Below are 15,859 nucleotides of genomic sequence, written 5' to 3'. Positions count from 1 at the left end.
TTGGAGGCCCTGCTAGGCTGTGCGACGGTCCCCTGTGGTGAAATTTTTTTCAACTGTGTTTTTATACTCCAGTTTAGCAGTTTTTATGGCCCTCTTGACCTCCCTGTTGACCTTCTTTTTGTCCAGAGCAGAGCCGGTGAAGAAAACCCTCTTTTTTTATTAAGGATTTCCTTGAGCTCCTTGGTGATCCAGGGGGTTTGTTGTTGGGGTAGATGGAGACTGTTTTTGAGGGGATAATGTTGTCAACGGAGAAGGAGATGTATGATGTCACCGTGTTGACTTGTTTGTCGATGTCATCAGAGGGCGAAAGAAGGCTGTCCCAGTTAGTGGCTTCGAAACATCCTTGCAGGGTGAGGATACTTTCCTCTGTCCACAGCTTGATGTTTTTGGTGACCTTTTTAATCCTCTTGATGACTGGGGTGTAAGCAGGGGCCAGCAGGATGGTGTGGTGGTCTGCTGAGCCGAGAGGGGGGAGGGTGAGGGCTTTAAATGTATCTGGTACAGAGCCATAGCATTTATCCAGAGTCTTCCCCTGACGTGTGCTGCATGTAACATACTGTTGGTATCCTTTAAGCAACTTGTCAGGGGAACAGTGGTTGAAATCACCCAGGATGAACTTGGGAGAGACTGGTGATAATTGTTCCAGTTTGTACAGAGGGTTGGTGATGTACTCTGTGGCTTTAGCTGCATCAGCTCTGGGGTGGATGTAAACCAAGATGATGAAAAGCTGTGGGAATTCTCTGGGGAGGTAGTAGGGGCACAGGGACTGTAGAGCACCAGCTGTTGTTTGCATTCCGACACACGTCTAAATGTTGCTTCCCGGTGCGTTCGCGGTCCCTGTCCAGACATAGAGGTGGTGAAAAGCCATCAATGTGCAGAGTGCTGTCATCGTCACTGTTGTTTAACCACGATTCCGTGAACGCCAGAACAGAGGCAGTTCTGTACTCATGCAGGTGGTTGACGCAGGCTTGCAGCTCGTCCAGCTTGGAGTAGAGAGACCGCACATTAGCAAGGATAATGGGCGCAAGACGCTCGTTGTTTGTGTGCCTCCCTCTTGAGTCTGGCTCTCAACCCCGCTCTTCTTTAATCTCCTCCTGGTTACCTTGCTATTGTGCGTTTTTCAATTTCCGTGTCCACAGAGTATTTCCTCGGGAAAGCAGTCCGTGGTAGCGGGGCGGAAAAGTCCGAGGCCGGGCTGCAGCTGCAGCCGCAGCTGGATGAGTAAGTCCCTGGTGTAGGTGAGCCTTGGGGGCCTGTCGAAGTGTCGGAAACAAGTCTGAAAAATCACAAAATAGCCTGCATTTGTATAGCGCTTTCCTAGTCCTTAAAGACCCAAAGCGCTTCACACTACATTCAGTCATTCACACACTGGTGATGGCAGCTACGTTGTAGCCACAGCTGCCCTGGGGCGCACTGACAGAGGCGAGGCTGCCGGACACTGGCGCCACCGTGCCCTCTGACCATCACCAGTAGGCAAACATGGGGTTAGTATCTTGCCCAAGGATATTTGGCATGCAGCCAGGAGGCAGCCTGGGATCAAATCACCGACCTTCTGATTAGTGGCTGACCTGCTCTGCCACCTGAGCTACAGCCACATAGGGGCGGCTGTAGCTCAGGTGGCAGAGCACATCATAAACATCTTCAGTGTCAGTTACAAGCACTGGTGTACAGACAATAGCATGACGTGTAGAGGAAAAATGAGGAAAAGGAAAAGAATACAAATATACTGAGTAGATGGTGAAAAACAACAACAAAAAGAGCATTAAAGTTAGAAAAAGAACACAAAACTGCTCAGCTGACTGGCCGGTCGACCGCACGAGCAGCGACCCAGAACCGGAATTTACCGAGGGAGAGTTTCTGAAGAGCTACAGGATGAAGGTGTGCAACGTCTTGTGTCCAGAAAAAATGCAGATTTTGGCAAATGTAAACCTGAGGAGACAGACGATTGCTGATCGGGTTTGTGAGATGGCCACTGATTTAAGTGAATGTGTGTGTGAATGGGTGGATGACTGGATATGTAAAGCGCTTTGGGGTCCTTAGGGACTAGTAAAGCGCTATATAAATACAGGCCATTTTACCATTTAAGAACACAGTTGTGTGACAGAAGCAAAAGCTTTATTGCATACTCTCTTGCTGTGGATGAAAGTACAGACATGATGGACGTTGCACAGCTGGCCATCTTCATCCGTGGAGTGGAAATATCGGACATTAAATTGATGCACGGGACAACGACAGGAAAAGACATTTTTGAAAACGCATGTCAAAGTGTAACCGACATGAAACTGCCCTGGGACAAACTTCCTGGACCTACAAAAGATGGAGCACCGGTGTTGTGCAGTGAAAAAAAGTGGTGTAGTTGGCAGGATGAGAGTACAGATGCAGGAGGAGAACTGTACTGGTGAGTTAACAGCCTATCACTGCATCATACACCAGGAAACGCTGTGTGGAAAAGTCCTAAAAATTGAGCATGCCCATATGGAAAAGACATATATAAATATAAGTTTGTATCTGTCTTGTGTGAAACTTGTATGAAAAGCATACAAGAGTGAAAACAGATATAAGATTCCTAGAAAAATTATATAAATGAAACTTGTATGTTTTGGATACTTACTAAAACAATATATGAAAGTGGCCACTTTCATGAGTAAATCATAAAAGCCTTATATGATTCACTATATGAAGTAGGCCACATCTGATGCAAGTTTTTTCTATTTCTTTTCCATATGGGTGTAATGATCACCGTAATGCAAACCTTAAATTTTATCTGAGCTAAAGGTTTAAATCACCGTCAGTTTCAGTCTTTTATGTGGGAAATAGATTCAGAGTTTGCCAACATTCCTTATACAGAGGTCCGTTGGCTGAGTTAGGGAAAAGTTCTCAATAGAGTTTTTGAGCTCAGCAAGGAAATCTGTCAGTTCATGGACATGGCGTGTATGATGCAGTGAAGGCATTTCAAGTGAAGCTGTCACAAATGCACCAGTGCAACCTGCCTCGCTTTGCCTGTTGCCAAGTAATGTTGAACCAAGTCGGCGCACTTTGCTGACAAACTGAGCGCACTGCGCACAGAGTTCGCATCGCTTTGGTGACTTTAAAGCACAAAAAGAGAATTTCAAGCTGCTTTGCAACTGATTTATGTGGAAACTGCACCTGTGCAGATTCAGGTGGAGCTGCAGTGTAATGGTAAATGGCCTGCATTTGTATAGCGCTTTTCTAGTCCCTAAGGACCCCAAAGCACTTCACACTACATTCAGTCATTCTCCCATTCACACACACATTCACACACTGGCGATGGCAAGCTACATTGTAGCCACAGCTGCCCTGGGGCGCACTGACAGAGGCAAGGCCCTCTGACCACCACCAGTAGACAAACACGAGGTTAGTATCTTGCCCAAGGATATTTGGGATGCAGCCAGGAGGCAGCCTGGGATCGAACCACCGACCTTCTGATTAGTGGCTGACCTGCTCTGCCACCTGAGCTACAGCCACCCCTAGGAGCTGCAGTGTAATGGTACACTCAAGGCAAAGCACGACACTGAACGGACCACACAGTTTATTAGTTCCATTCCTGAAGCAATACCCCAGCTCCGTCTACATGCGGCTCGAACCTTGTGTATGTTTTCACTTATGTTTTTCAGGGGGTTTTGGCAGCATGTTCATGATTCTTACTTGCATAATTTTGACAGGATACATTTTTATGAAGAGCAAAATATTTAAAGTTAAAGTTTATTTTTTCAAGTTTATTTATTCTGGAATAATATTCCTGTCTGTTGTTATTCATATTTAGGTTTAAAAAAACCCCCGTTGTTTTAGTGTGTTGAATAAATGTTTATCTTGTTTGGCCTGCGACCTAAAGTGTGCCTTGACCCCTGTGCAATTTGAGTTTGACACCCCAGCTCTACACTGTAAGAAATGGCAGTGAAATTGACATAAAAAAACATGTAATATCCCTACAGAAATGTATAGTAAACCCCAAAACACAATTTCTCTGTTTCAATCACAGTTAATTTTTTAAACTAGTAAACAGAATGTTTTTGTTATATTTACAACATAAACGTGTGATTATAATCAAATGTATTTGTTAAAACTGCAAATATTGGGAACAAAAAATGAAATACTTTAATACTCATAACAGAACAATTATGTTAATTGGACATGCAAATATTGTAAAACTATAGTTTCAGTCAGTTGTTTTTAAAAATACTTACATAATTATATGTAAGTCACTTTACAAGTTTATACTGTAGGCCTGTACCAGACCTACTTTTAACATGATTCATGACATTATGCAAATTCAGGTATAGGGCTAATAAAATGTTTTCACAGAAAATGTCATTGTGAACCTGAGAGGTTACTTTACTATTTATAGGGTATATAAAGACATATAATTATATGTCATATATATTATATGTTCACCTTGTGTTCCTTCGTTGTGTACTTCTTCCACATCTCCTCTTTCAATTATGTCATTCATGTATGCAACATAATCATTTTTGTAATTCTCATCCTTGTTCAACCTTCTCCTTAAGTGTTCCAGTCTGATCTTTGCAAGGCTTTTGTTGTCTGGTAAGTTTGGCCTTTGCATGAATGGAAGAGGCATCTCACAGTTTCCTTGTTCATTTTTCTTTATCCCTTCCTTAAGTTTTTCCAGAAAAACGAGATTCTCTTGTGAGACCGTTTTTTCACATGCCTTTGTGTCCTTGAAATCTGATTCAAGAACATTGATCACGTCCATTGGTGTTACAGCAGGCATTTCTTTACCATGACTCTATGGCACAGACTTGCTTCAGTTTCATTTGGCTCTGATGTAGAGCCACCAACAATGCTCCACCCTTTTCTGATTTTCTCACAACCTGTTTGCAAGCAACACCACATGTAAAGGGCTTAGAGATACTAAGTAACTGTGAGGAAAACCAAAAGTTATTGCAAAAGGTTCCACAATAGTTTGCAACACGTCAGAATTGTCAAGTCACAGTTGCTCTCATGAAAGGCAAAGATTTTCCCTCTTTCAAGGGTGCTTTGTAGCACTCGAGGCAGAAATTGCATGTAATCCTGTGACATTAAGTGACTGTCCATATAAACTTTAAATTCCTTGTCATAATTCTCTAACGTTGCACGTGCTGCTTGCCTTTCCTTTTCTGCTTGTAAACGCTCTAGTTCAGACCTTTGGGCATCCACTTCCCTCCTGTGTTTCTTTTCTATTTCTCTTATATTTTTGTTTTTGTTTTATTTCCTCTTGTGTGATTTTATACTGAGCTTCTTTTGCAGCTAATTCTGCAACAGCATCAATTCTTTTGGCTGCAATGCTTGCTTCAGATTGGTAACTTGACTGTGATGCAGTACCACATATGGACATAGCATGTTCATAAGCTAAGAGCTGATGGAGGCGCTGCCTTTCTCTATCTGCATCATACTCATCTATAGCTGCTAAATGCTCAGATATGACTTTCATAATGTCCTTTGTCACTGATTCACAAGAGTCCATTTTGCGCCTTATGACATGGGATGGTTCATTACGCTCTCTATATTCACTGTATGCTTTCACTATATCATTTAATGTCCATTCAATATCATCAGCCATTTCTGCTAACTGTGAATCTGATAAATCACTTTTCAGGTCTTCTCTGTATACTCTGACCTGGTCTTTCCAATGTTCATAAATGGTGAGCAGTTTCTTCTCTCTTTTATTCTGTTCATCCCTTTGATATAAGAGCTTATTCTCTGTGGGCACACTGGGCCATTCTGATCATCTTGGGAACGTTTCATTAGCTGTTTCATCAGCTTCGCGTGTCAATACCGTTGCTGTAGCTTGCTGCTCCGTGCCGTTCTGTAACCGTTCCGATCGCAGGAAGCCCTCTTTTGGATAGAATCAAGAGCTGGGGGAGACAGTTTGAATCCAAAGCTCCACGCCAATATGCCTGAATTAATCTGAATACAAACCCATACATGCAATTAAGACACGCTTACATTCATGGATGTTCAGACATTACATAAATGCTAAATGGTGTAGATTTAAAAGGGACTTGCTATCAGATGCGGAGGTTATTCATTGCTGAGGAATAATTCAGGGAGTTGCATGACAATGGAGTAACTTTTATGAAAAGAAAAAAAAAGCGACTGGGATGACGAACCAGTGATTAGAAGCTTAAAGCAGTTTTAAAATAGTGAATTGGGAGTGCTCTTGTGCTGATTGAGCAACAAAAAGTGATTACTGTAGAAAGAAAAAAAAAATGATTTTGTGGTAATGTTTTGAATATGCATTTCTCTTGTCCTGGCAACTTCTTGAGATATGACTCAATATGCAAATTAGTTGAATGAGTGGGGATTGGACTGTCTGACTGTATAAGTGAAGTTTGAACTGAGAGAAATATATCTGTGACTATGTGAGAATAATTGCTTGGTAAAATATATGATAGCATGGTACAGGGTAATTAAATAAAGGTGTTAGGTCTGTGACTAAGTGCAGTAGTGCAGATCTGGAGAAGAAATTTATAATTTAGTGATGATACATTGTCAGTGTTTAGAAAGTGCTTAATGGGTAATATTAATGTTGTGCAAACTGTGCGGCTTTTAACAAGATTTTCTGCTACTACTGCACATTCACCCAGTGTATATACTATATATATATATAATGTTCTTCCTCTACCCCCCCCCCCCCCCCCCCCCAAATTTTTGCACATGTCGAGGCGCGTGTCAGACTACATTTCACTGTGTGTTATACTTGTATAACTATGCATGTGACAAATAAAGAACCTTGAACCTTGAACCTTCTGTGTATTTAGCAGGTGAAACTATGTCATTTGACCTCAGACTTTCAGGACGCTGGAGCACCTGAGGACAATCCATAAAATATGATGTGGGGAAAATGAACAGAGGGAGTGATTTTTAAGTCTGATTTCAGACCATGTAAGTAGTAGTTAAGCCAGGAGTAGGGCCAAACTTTTATGGCCCGGAAAGTTCTAATTCCATAACATATTGTTATATTAGTAAGCAAAACTTTTCTGTGATTAAGATTTTTGGGGTTTTTGGTTTTGTGATAGGGTAATTCTTCCTGTTAGGTTTGGGTTGTTTTCTTATTTCGATAGAGGGAGTTTTTAAACATGGACATGTCTAGGACTGGGCCCATTATTTTTGTAACAGTGCACTTAGAGAAAACCTGTCAGGTGTCACCTTTATGGTGATGATGTTTTGTGTTTTGATGAGTTAATAATCATCCCTCTTTTTCTCATTTTTGTTCTAAGCAGGCCTGAAAGATTGAATTACCAGCGCTGTAAAACATTTCCTTGGGAGCATATATAAGTTGAGCTTTTCTAGATTACAATGGGCTGAGGAAAAGGCTACCTGTGGGAACCGTGTGAGTCCCTGTCTAAAAGGACTGCAGCGAGTCAGTCCAGTCCAAAATCGTAAACAATTGTTTTTTCTTTTAAAAATGATGACATGATTTTGCTGGTGATGGAGACTGGAACAGGTTGCATGTGAGTCTCCACTATCAGCAATATCTCGTGTGAATGCATGTGAATGAATGTGTGTGACTGGACTGTGATGAACTGACAATATGGACTAAAGTGTTGACTGACTTGACACTGAGACAAGACTGGACCAATGTTAGGATGAGGCTACGTCCACACGTACCCGGGTATTTTTGAAAACGCAGATTTTTCTATGCGTTTGGACCTTCCATCCACACGTAAACTGCGTTTTCGGTCACTGAAAACGGAGATTTTTAAAAACTCCTGCCAGGGTGGATATTTTTGAAAACTCAGTTTTTGCATTCACGTGTGGACGAAAAAAACGGAGAAAACGCAGCGTCAAAGGTGTGCGCATTTATTTATTTATTTTTTATTTTTTTATTTATTTTTTTATTTTTATTTATTTTTTTAACTTTTATTTAACTTTTTTCCCCAACAAATATAAGACTGGTTCACATCCAAAATAATAACACTACACAGCACTAGAATATTACAACATTATGTCCATAATTCTTGTCCACTAGGATCCAGTTTACAGGTTACTCCCAGTGCTTCCAGTGGTTTCTTCCATTTGTCCACAAAAATTCAGGAGCTCCCATCAATATAGTGTCCCAGCCTGATCAGAGTCATAACTTCAATGATGAGCGACCTCCATAGAGAAATGGAGGGAGGCTCAGCCCCCACCCATCTCAACATAATGCTTTTCCTGGCCAACATTAACAGTGACTGAATTACATGCTCATGTTGTACCAGTGAGACAGGAATATATCCCAATATACACATTAATGGGTTTTCTATCACCTGATGACCAATGGCTGTACTAATATTGGCGCAGACCTCTTTCCAAAATGACTGGATAATAGCACATTTCCACAAGCAGTGGAATCTAGTGCCCACTCTGATCTTACACTTGAGACAGTTTGGAGATATTCCCATATTATACTTACTATAAATATACGAAGAAATATACACATTGCGCAAAATTTTGTACTGCATTTCTTTAAATCGGTTACAAACAGAGATTTTAGATGGAAGGAGCAAAATTTTGTCCCATGCCTGTGTATCTATTTCACATTTAAGCAGCGTCCCCCAAGATTTTCTCAACCATGTCAGTTTATCCACAATTAGGGCATAAATCTCGGAATAAAACTTTGATACAAAATGTTTATGCTCCCTATTATCCAGAAAAAATTTCTCCAACCGAAAAGAGGCAGTTGAGATTTGTAATAATTTAGCATTTTTTAACACATAATTTCTCAATTGCAAGTACTTATAAAACTCAGTCTTTGACATAGAATACTGGGACTTCAAGGATTCAAATGATTTAAACTCACCATGTTTAAAAAGGTCATAAAACCTCTTTACACCTATGCCATCCCACAAAGCTTGACCCTATGTTTTGCGGCTGAAGGTCTGGATTATTTATAAACGTTGACAAGATATTAAACGGAAGACTATTGTTAAAAATTTTTCTCAGTTTTCCCCACGTCCACATAGCATTATATATCAGTGGGTTATGCTTTATTACGTGAGGTAAGTCATTTAGACGTTTCCCTAAGAAGTTAACAGGTGAGGATGGTTTACATAATACTTCCTCAATATTTAGCCATGGCAGATCAGAATGTTCATGTATCCAGGAAGAAAGAATCCTCGCTTGTATTGAGAGGACATAATTTTCTATGTTTGGCACTCCCTACCCGCCCAGATCTTTCGGTAATTGTAGTGTCTCCAATTTAATTTTGGGTTTTCTTCCTGCCCAAATGAAATCCACCATAGCCTTGTTAATTGCTTTAATATCTTCTGATTTCAAAATTGCAAACAACATGCCTGTGGGATATAATATTTTCGGTAGGATTACCATTTTAATGAGATTTATTCTTCCCAAAAATGATATCGGAAGTGACCTCCATCTTGTCAGCATCTCTCGAAGATCTTGAACCATTCCATTAATATTTTCTCTATATAAGTGACCAACATTTGGTGTAACTTTAACTCCCAAATATACAAAACCTGATGGACATTCTGGACATTGTTATCACTTAAATCACTTTAAGCATATTTGCACTGCACAAGACATAATGTGGATTGCACAACACTGGACATTATAGTCTTCATTTCAAGTTAATACTTGTACAGCTGCTGTTATTGTGTATATATTTATTTATTTATATTTCTTCATACATTCTTATATAGTTCTATATTGTGTATTTTGTTTTACAGTTATTTTATTTTCAACTTTAATTTATATATTTTATCTTATTCTTTCCCAGTTAAATTTACCCTTCATTCTAATTTTTGTTGTTCAGTTATTTCATTTTTAACCTTAATTTATATTTTATTCCTTCCTAGTTAAATTTACCCTTTTTAATTTTTCATATTTATTTCCTATCTTATTCATAGCCTTTTTGTTTTCTTTAGGTCACGAGCAGTTGTCCAAGCATTTCACTACATATCGTACTGTGTATGACTGTGTACGTGACGAATAAAATTTGAATTTGAATTTGAATTTGGTGCCCAATGAAAAGGTTTAACATATAAAGGTTCATTATCCCCTCCACTACACAAAGTCATTATAACAGATTTATCAAAATTTACTTTGTATCCAGATATAAGACCAAAGTCCTTGATACACCTAGTAAGAACGGGTAAAGAGTTAACCGGGTCAGTCAGTGTCAGAAGAATATCGTCTGCATAGAGCAGAATTTTATGTTGTCTATCCCCAATTTTAACTCCAGGAACACTTGGATTTTGTCTAATGGCCAAAGGCTCGATGGCCAAAGCAAATAATAATGGTGACAATGGGCTACCTTGTGCTGTACCTCTGCTCAATGAAAATGGGGAAGATAACAAGCCGTTAGTTAACACAGATGCTATTGGTGATTTATATATAATTTTGATCCACCCCAGAAAGTTTTTTCCAAACCCAAATCTTCTCATTATTTCAAACATATATTCCCATTCAATTCTATCGAATGCCTTTTCGGCATCCATAGAAACAACAACCCCAGGGATCTGATGAAAATTTAAAAAATGAATAATATTAAATAGACGTCGAGTATTATTATAAGAATTCCTCCCTTTAATAAAGCCTGTCTGATCAGCATGCACGATAGAGCACATTACTTTTTCTAGCCTAAGAGCCAGTATCTTTGAAAGTATCTTATTATCAACACCAAGAAGGCTAATAGGCCTGTAAGATGAGCATGACTCCGGATTTTTATCTTTTTTAGCTATCAATGTTATATTAGCCTGGTACATAGATTCTGGGAGTTTCGATTCTTCAAATGCTTTATTAAAAACCCTTAATAATAAACTATTTAACTTCATTTTCATTACCTTAAAAAATTCTACTGGGAAACCATCTGCCCCAGGTGTGCGCATTTATTTGACGTCACACTGTGCGCCACGTTATTGTTTCGGTGAAATTAATTTCTATAATACTATTACTATTAATTGTACTCTCTGCAGTGTTTAAATGCTTACATATACACACACAGTTACTGTCTCTCCACACATACGACTCGGTTCTGCTTCTATGCCCCAGCTTTTTTTACTATTTCCCACCGAGGCTTCTAGACTTCTGATTGGCCAACATTTCTACACGGATAGGAATATAGCGCCACCTGCTGCTTTGGCATGTTCCTAGCAGCGTTTTCTTTCATTTCTGCCTTTACGTGTGGACGGGATTATTTTTTAAAACAAAAACGGAAAATCGCAGTTTTCAAAAATACCTGTGTACGTGTGGACATAGCCTGAGTAAATGTTGACAAACAATTCACCACGCTGGTGAGAAATGGGTGGATGGTTTGCTTTGCTTTGTTTTGCTTTTGCCAGGAGCAGGAGGATAAGAGAGATCGGAGGGGAAGCTGCAGGTTCACATGAGAGTGGAGCTGCAGACTTCGTCTGCTAATTTTGGGTTGCTGATGTTTGCTTTAAGAAAATTTTTGATATCACTCACGTTACCATTAGCTAATGCAGGCCACTGTAGAAGTCAATTAAATTTTATAGAGGAAAATAGTCAGAACCAAAGCAATATTTAGGAATTACATAAGGGGAATGGTAGACTTGTCACATTCAAAATACAGTTATGGAACAACAAACACTGGTCCAAGTTACTGAGGTTTTTTCCCTTTATTAAAATAGTAAATTATTAAAAAGAGCACAACTGGTAAGGGCATGTGATAGGAGGTGGTACTGCAGGAAAACAAGAGCAAAGTAAAGAAAGCAAACTGTCAGTGGTTTGTGACATTTTTAGTACAATGAAGGAATACAAGACAGTCAGAGAGTTTTCACAGAACTACGTGCACGGGTGAGAGATCGGGTGATACTCACACAGAGGTGCTGCAGTCAGGGTTTATTTATACAGAAGAAACAGTTGCATGACACTTCCTCTTTTCAGGCTTGAGCATAAGTAAAGATAGAAAAGGATGTATGTGTGAATGTGTGTGTGTGTGTGTAGTCGCTCTCTTTCAGAGAACAGGAAAACGGCTTTTCCTGTTACCAAGGAGCCTCTTCCTTTATTCAGCAGTTAAAGCAGAGTTCATGTGTCTATGCACATGTCAAACTGTGGGGGAGAGGCATAAAAATATGTGAACACTCTGTGCTTCCTTAAGCTTTGCATTACATGAGTAAATAAATAGATAATACAGTAAAACGATAGAAATAAGCAAAATAGTGAAATCTCATAACATTTCCCTGCTGTTGTTCATATATGTTTATGTACTTCAACTACTAGTCACTTGCGTGTGCATTTTCAACTAGTGTATCATTTTGTAAAAACATACATGATCAGCTTTATTAGGCATACATAGTTAATGATTAGAAGTCATCTTCTTCAAATTGCATTTCTTCTTGCTGTTCGCTGTGGGATAATGCGACATAAGCTTGCAATCTTACAGTGAACATTCTGCTTATCATGTTTCGGATACAAGGTAGCACACATGTTGAGAATAAGCAAAGGAGTATGAGAAGTACTCCAATGAGCATTAGTCCTTTAATAAGCAATGTCTTCCATGACCCGCTAAGTAGCCAGGTCAGCCAATCTTCTGTTGCTTTTGCATAGTCTTGTTGCTGTGCATTACTCAGTTGTCGTAACTTCTCCAGGGCGGTGGTCATGGTCAAAGTGTGCACGTTGTCCGGGATATAGGTGCAACAAGTCATGTTGAATAAGACACAGAGGCCCCCTCTCTCAGCGAGAACCAAGTCCAGGGCGACCCTGTGTTGCATGACCACTATTCTGATCGCGTCGATTTCCTCATTCTGAGCCTTGTTTATCTTTGTTGAGCTGTTCAGGAAAAGTCCAAATCGATAGTCCAGTGTCTCTATCCTGAGCATATTTTTGGCATTACCTGCCCATGGGAATAGAGAAAGCATTACTTTTTGTCCTTTGGTCCATAGCTTGAATTCGTCTGGTACGTCAGTTCCCCAGATCAAGTCGTGAGGTTGCACGTCGCCGGTGCTCCTCTTGCGTCTTGATCCTTGTGGTCCTACGGTGATTTTGAAGGTGTGATCTGATACAAGAACAGGGGCGCAGAGCCCGGTGCTGTTTGGTGGCAACATGAAGTAGACTTTCTGGCCACACGCCCAGGCTGCGCCCTGCACCCAGTATGTGCCTGTTGATGAGCCGTTGCCATGCCAGTCAGGTGCCGTCAGGATCACGGAACAGTTGTTGTTCTTCCCTAATTTCTTCAGACCCCGGGGCGTGCCTGTCTGACCGGTCTCCCCTGTGAAGTTGAAACACACTGGGTGTTGTATGTCGGGTGGCAGGACAACTGAGAATGATTTCAGTTGTTTGTGGCTAACATTCATATGCACCCAGTGGGCTGCATTGCAGATATAGTTTATATTTGGGTACTGTTGGGTGCAGTTTGTAATGTTATATATCAGTGACTTCACACTCTGTGGGACTATGTATTGTGTTGTATCGTGGCATGTGTTGCTGTTCTGGTCCTTTATGGATCCGCCTATTACCATTACTGGATTTCCTGGTGTTGAGCAGTTTCCGGTAATGGCCTTGTCATATATGCACAGGGCTTCGGCCTTAGTTGGGGCCTTTCCATACACTGTGGCATGAAGTGCTGTTGTAGGCATGTGTGAACAGACGTAGCAGTCTGTGACGTTGTCTTCTGCATGCACTCTGTCATGCACATATCTGTACCATGCATTGTTCAGCCACGGGTGGTTGTGCTCTTTGTCCATATCTTTCAGGTGTGAGTTGTCATATGACCATTTCTTCTGTAGGTGGTGCTGTGGGTCTTCATCTTTCCAGGTGAACATCAGTAGGCTCACTAGGAGCTCAATGCCAGCCACTATGAGGACAGATTTCTTCATGGCGACCACGAACACCTAAACTTCTGGTGAGTAGACTACCAGCGAAGTGGAGAGGCGGGATATACCCAATCAGCCCTTCCTCCACCGGCAGATCACCTGGAAGCTAGGGGAACCGGCGTCTAAGCGTCTGGGTTGTCACTCACTTTCTTACAGTGGCTTTGATGGATCCACGACGGTCGCTCAGCAATTTTGCAAGCTGTAGGCGTGGTCAGGAGTACTTGGTATGGCCCTTCCCACCTTGGAGAGGCCCAGTTTTTCCTTTGGAGTACTTTGATCAGGATCCAGTCACCTGGTTTCAACCTGCAAGAAACTGGAGAAGAATCACTCGGCAGTTGGTTGTTCAGTATTATCTCTTTGTTGTCTAGCAGCTTTGTCATCCATTCGGCTAATGTTGTTTCTCTAATCGATTTATCTATTGGCTCACTGGTAATTGGGAGGGGAAAAGGTCACCCATGCACTATCTCAAAAGGTGTTAGTTTGTTTGAGCCCTGTGTCAGTCTCATCCACATTTTAACTAACCCTATGCATTCAGGCCATGGGCGGCCAGTTTCCTCCATGCACTTTCTGAGTCTCTGCTTTATTGTGCCATTTGTTCTTTCTACCAGTCCTGCGCTTTGTGGGTGGTAGGAACAATGATGCTTTATGCTGAATCCTAAAGCTTCAGAGACTTTTGATATGACTTCATTCACAAAGTGTGTGCCGTTGTCGGATCTTATCAGACTTGGTATTCCGTATGTCGGAATATAGTGATTGCACAGGCATTTGGCTACTGTTATTGCGTCAGCCTTCTTCACTGAATAGATCTCAGGCCACTTTGAGAATACATCTATTATTACCAGTGCATACTCTAATTGTTGGTATTTGTTTAGTTGGATAAAATCCATGTGTATTGTATGGAATGGGTGAGGAGGTGTGGGAAAATGACCTCTTTTGGGCCGTAGATTCCCCTGAGCATTGTGTCTTTGACATATCATACATGTTCTGATGTACTCCTTTGCTGAGTTCTCAAAATTTTTTGAGTAGAATTGTTTAGAGAGTATATGTATCATCCCTGCTGTTGACACGTGGGTTTTCCCATGGGTCACCAACGCTGCCGTTTTGTGCAAAGATTTAGGTAGGATGGGTTTTCCATTACATGTCATGATATCGTCTTGTAATATTGCTCCATCTTTTAACCAAGAGGATTTTTCATTTTGTGATGCTGCTTTTTGTTCGTCTTTCAAAACATCTATTGATATCAGAGGGCAGGGGGTTAATGTAAAAGCGTCTGCTTCTTTTCCTGCTGTCTCTTTTGCTGCTTTATCTGCAAAGTTATTTCCTTTAGTGATGTCTGAGTCATCTTTCTGGTGTGCAGCACATTTACATAAGGCTAAATGTCTGGGCAATGTGATGACTTCCAGCAGTCTTTTCAAAAGACCACCGTGTTGTACTGGTGCGCCAGTTGATGTTATCATACCTCTGTTCTGCAATATTTTCGCATAATGGTGTACTGCAGCGTAGACGTACTGGCTGTCTGTCTGTATGTTTATATCTTTGTCTTTGTATAATTCACAGGCTCTGATGACTGCTGTTAACTCTGCACTTTGTGCTGAGTGTGAAGAGGTCAATGGCCGTGCTTCAATAACTGTATCTATTGTGGTCACAGCATAACCAACACAGTTTCGTCCAGTTTTGTCTCTGCTTGCGGAACCATCTACAAAGATGTCTACAAAGGATGTTTGTGGTGTGCTATATATGACAGGTCGCGGTTTCGTTTCCTCATCTAGCCTGTGCAAACAGCTGTGTGCATCACCATCTGTTTCCACAGGAAGCAGAGTACTCGGATTTAGCTGATTACACTTCTCTATAGTAATGTGTGACTGTGAAAGCAGGATGCCTACATATGATAGCTGTCTTGCTTGCGTTAGGTATGCTAAATTTGCTTGCAGCAGTATTGACGTGACAGCATGCGGCACTTTGATGATTAAAGAGTGTCCTAAAATGATATCAGCTGACTTTTTAACTGCCTCTGCTGCAGCCGCACAGGCTTGCACGCAAGTGGGTAGACCAGAGGCCACAGAGTC

The 15,859-nt window shown here is 40.9% G+C and overlaps 1 protein-coding gene across 1 annotated transcript; it reads right to left on the bottom strand.

Annotated features, from left to right (window-relative positions):
• Nucleotides 1–73: 73 nt before the first annotated feature.
• Nucleotides 74–13,796, bottom strand: LOC146546219 (uncharacterized). The gene is made up of 3 exons (XM_085266615.1): nt 12,548–13,796; nt 1,103–1,253; nt 74–740 (listed from the first exon to the last, which is right to left on the bottom strand). The coding sequence occupies exons 1-3, from the start codon at nt 13,794–13,796 to the stop codon at nt 74–76; spliced, it is 2,067 nt and encodes a 688-aa protein (XP_085122741.1).
• Nucleotides 13,797–15,859: the final 2,063 nt, after the last annotated feature.

The sequence above is a fragment of the Mchenga conophoros genome, unplaced genomic scaffold, assembly GCF_057382185.1.
Source record: "Mchenga conophoros isolate Kocher_MC1m ecotype Shallow Benthic unplaced genomic scaffold, M_conophoros_male_GT1.1 unmapped_scaffold_4, whole genome shotgun sequence".
NCBI classification, from domain to species: Eukaryota; Metazoa; Chordata; class Actinopteri; order Cichliformes; family Cichlidae; genus Mchenga; species Mchenga conophoros.
Note: the sequence above shows the minus strand (reverse complement) of the source record. Positions and strands in the feature narration are given on the sequence as shown.

Excerpts from the sequence above, each read along its gene's own strand:
- LOC146546219 (XM_085266615.1), bottom strand. The coding sequence starts at position 13,796 with ATGAAGAAATCTGTCCTCATAGTGGCTGGCATTGAGCTCCTAGTGAGC. Across the intron at positions 1,254-12,547 it reads GGAGAAGTTACGACAACTGA|GCCCCCAAGGCTCACCTACA; the intron begins GTAATGCACAGC and ends ACACTTCGACAG. Across the intron at positions 741-1,102 it reads GAAAAACGCACAATAGCAAG|AGAATTCCCACAGCTTTTCA; the intron begins GTAACCAGGAGG and ends CTACCTCCCCAG.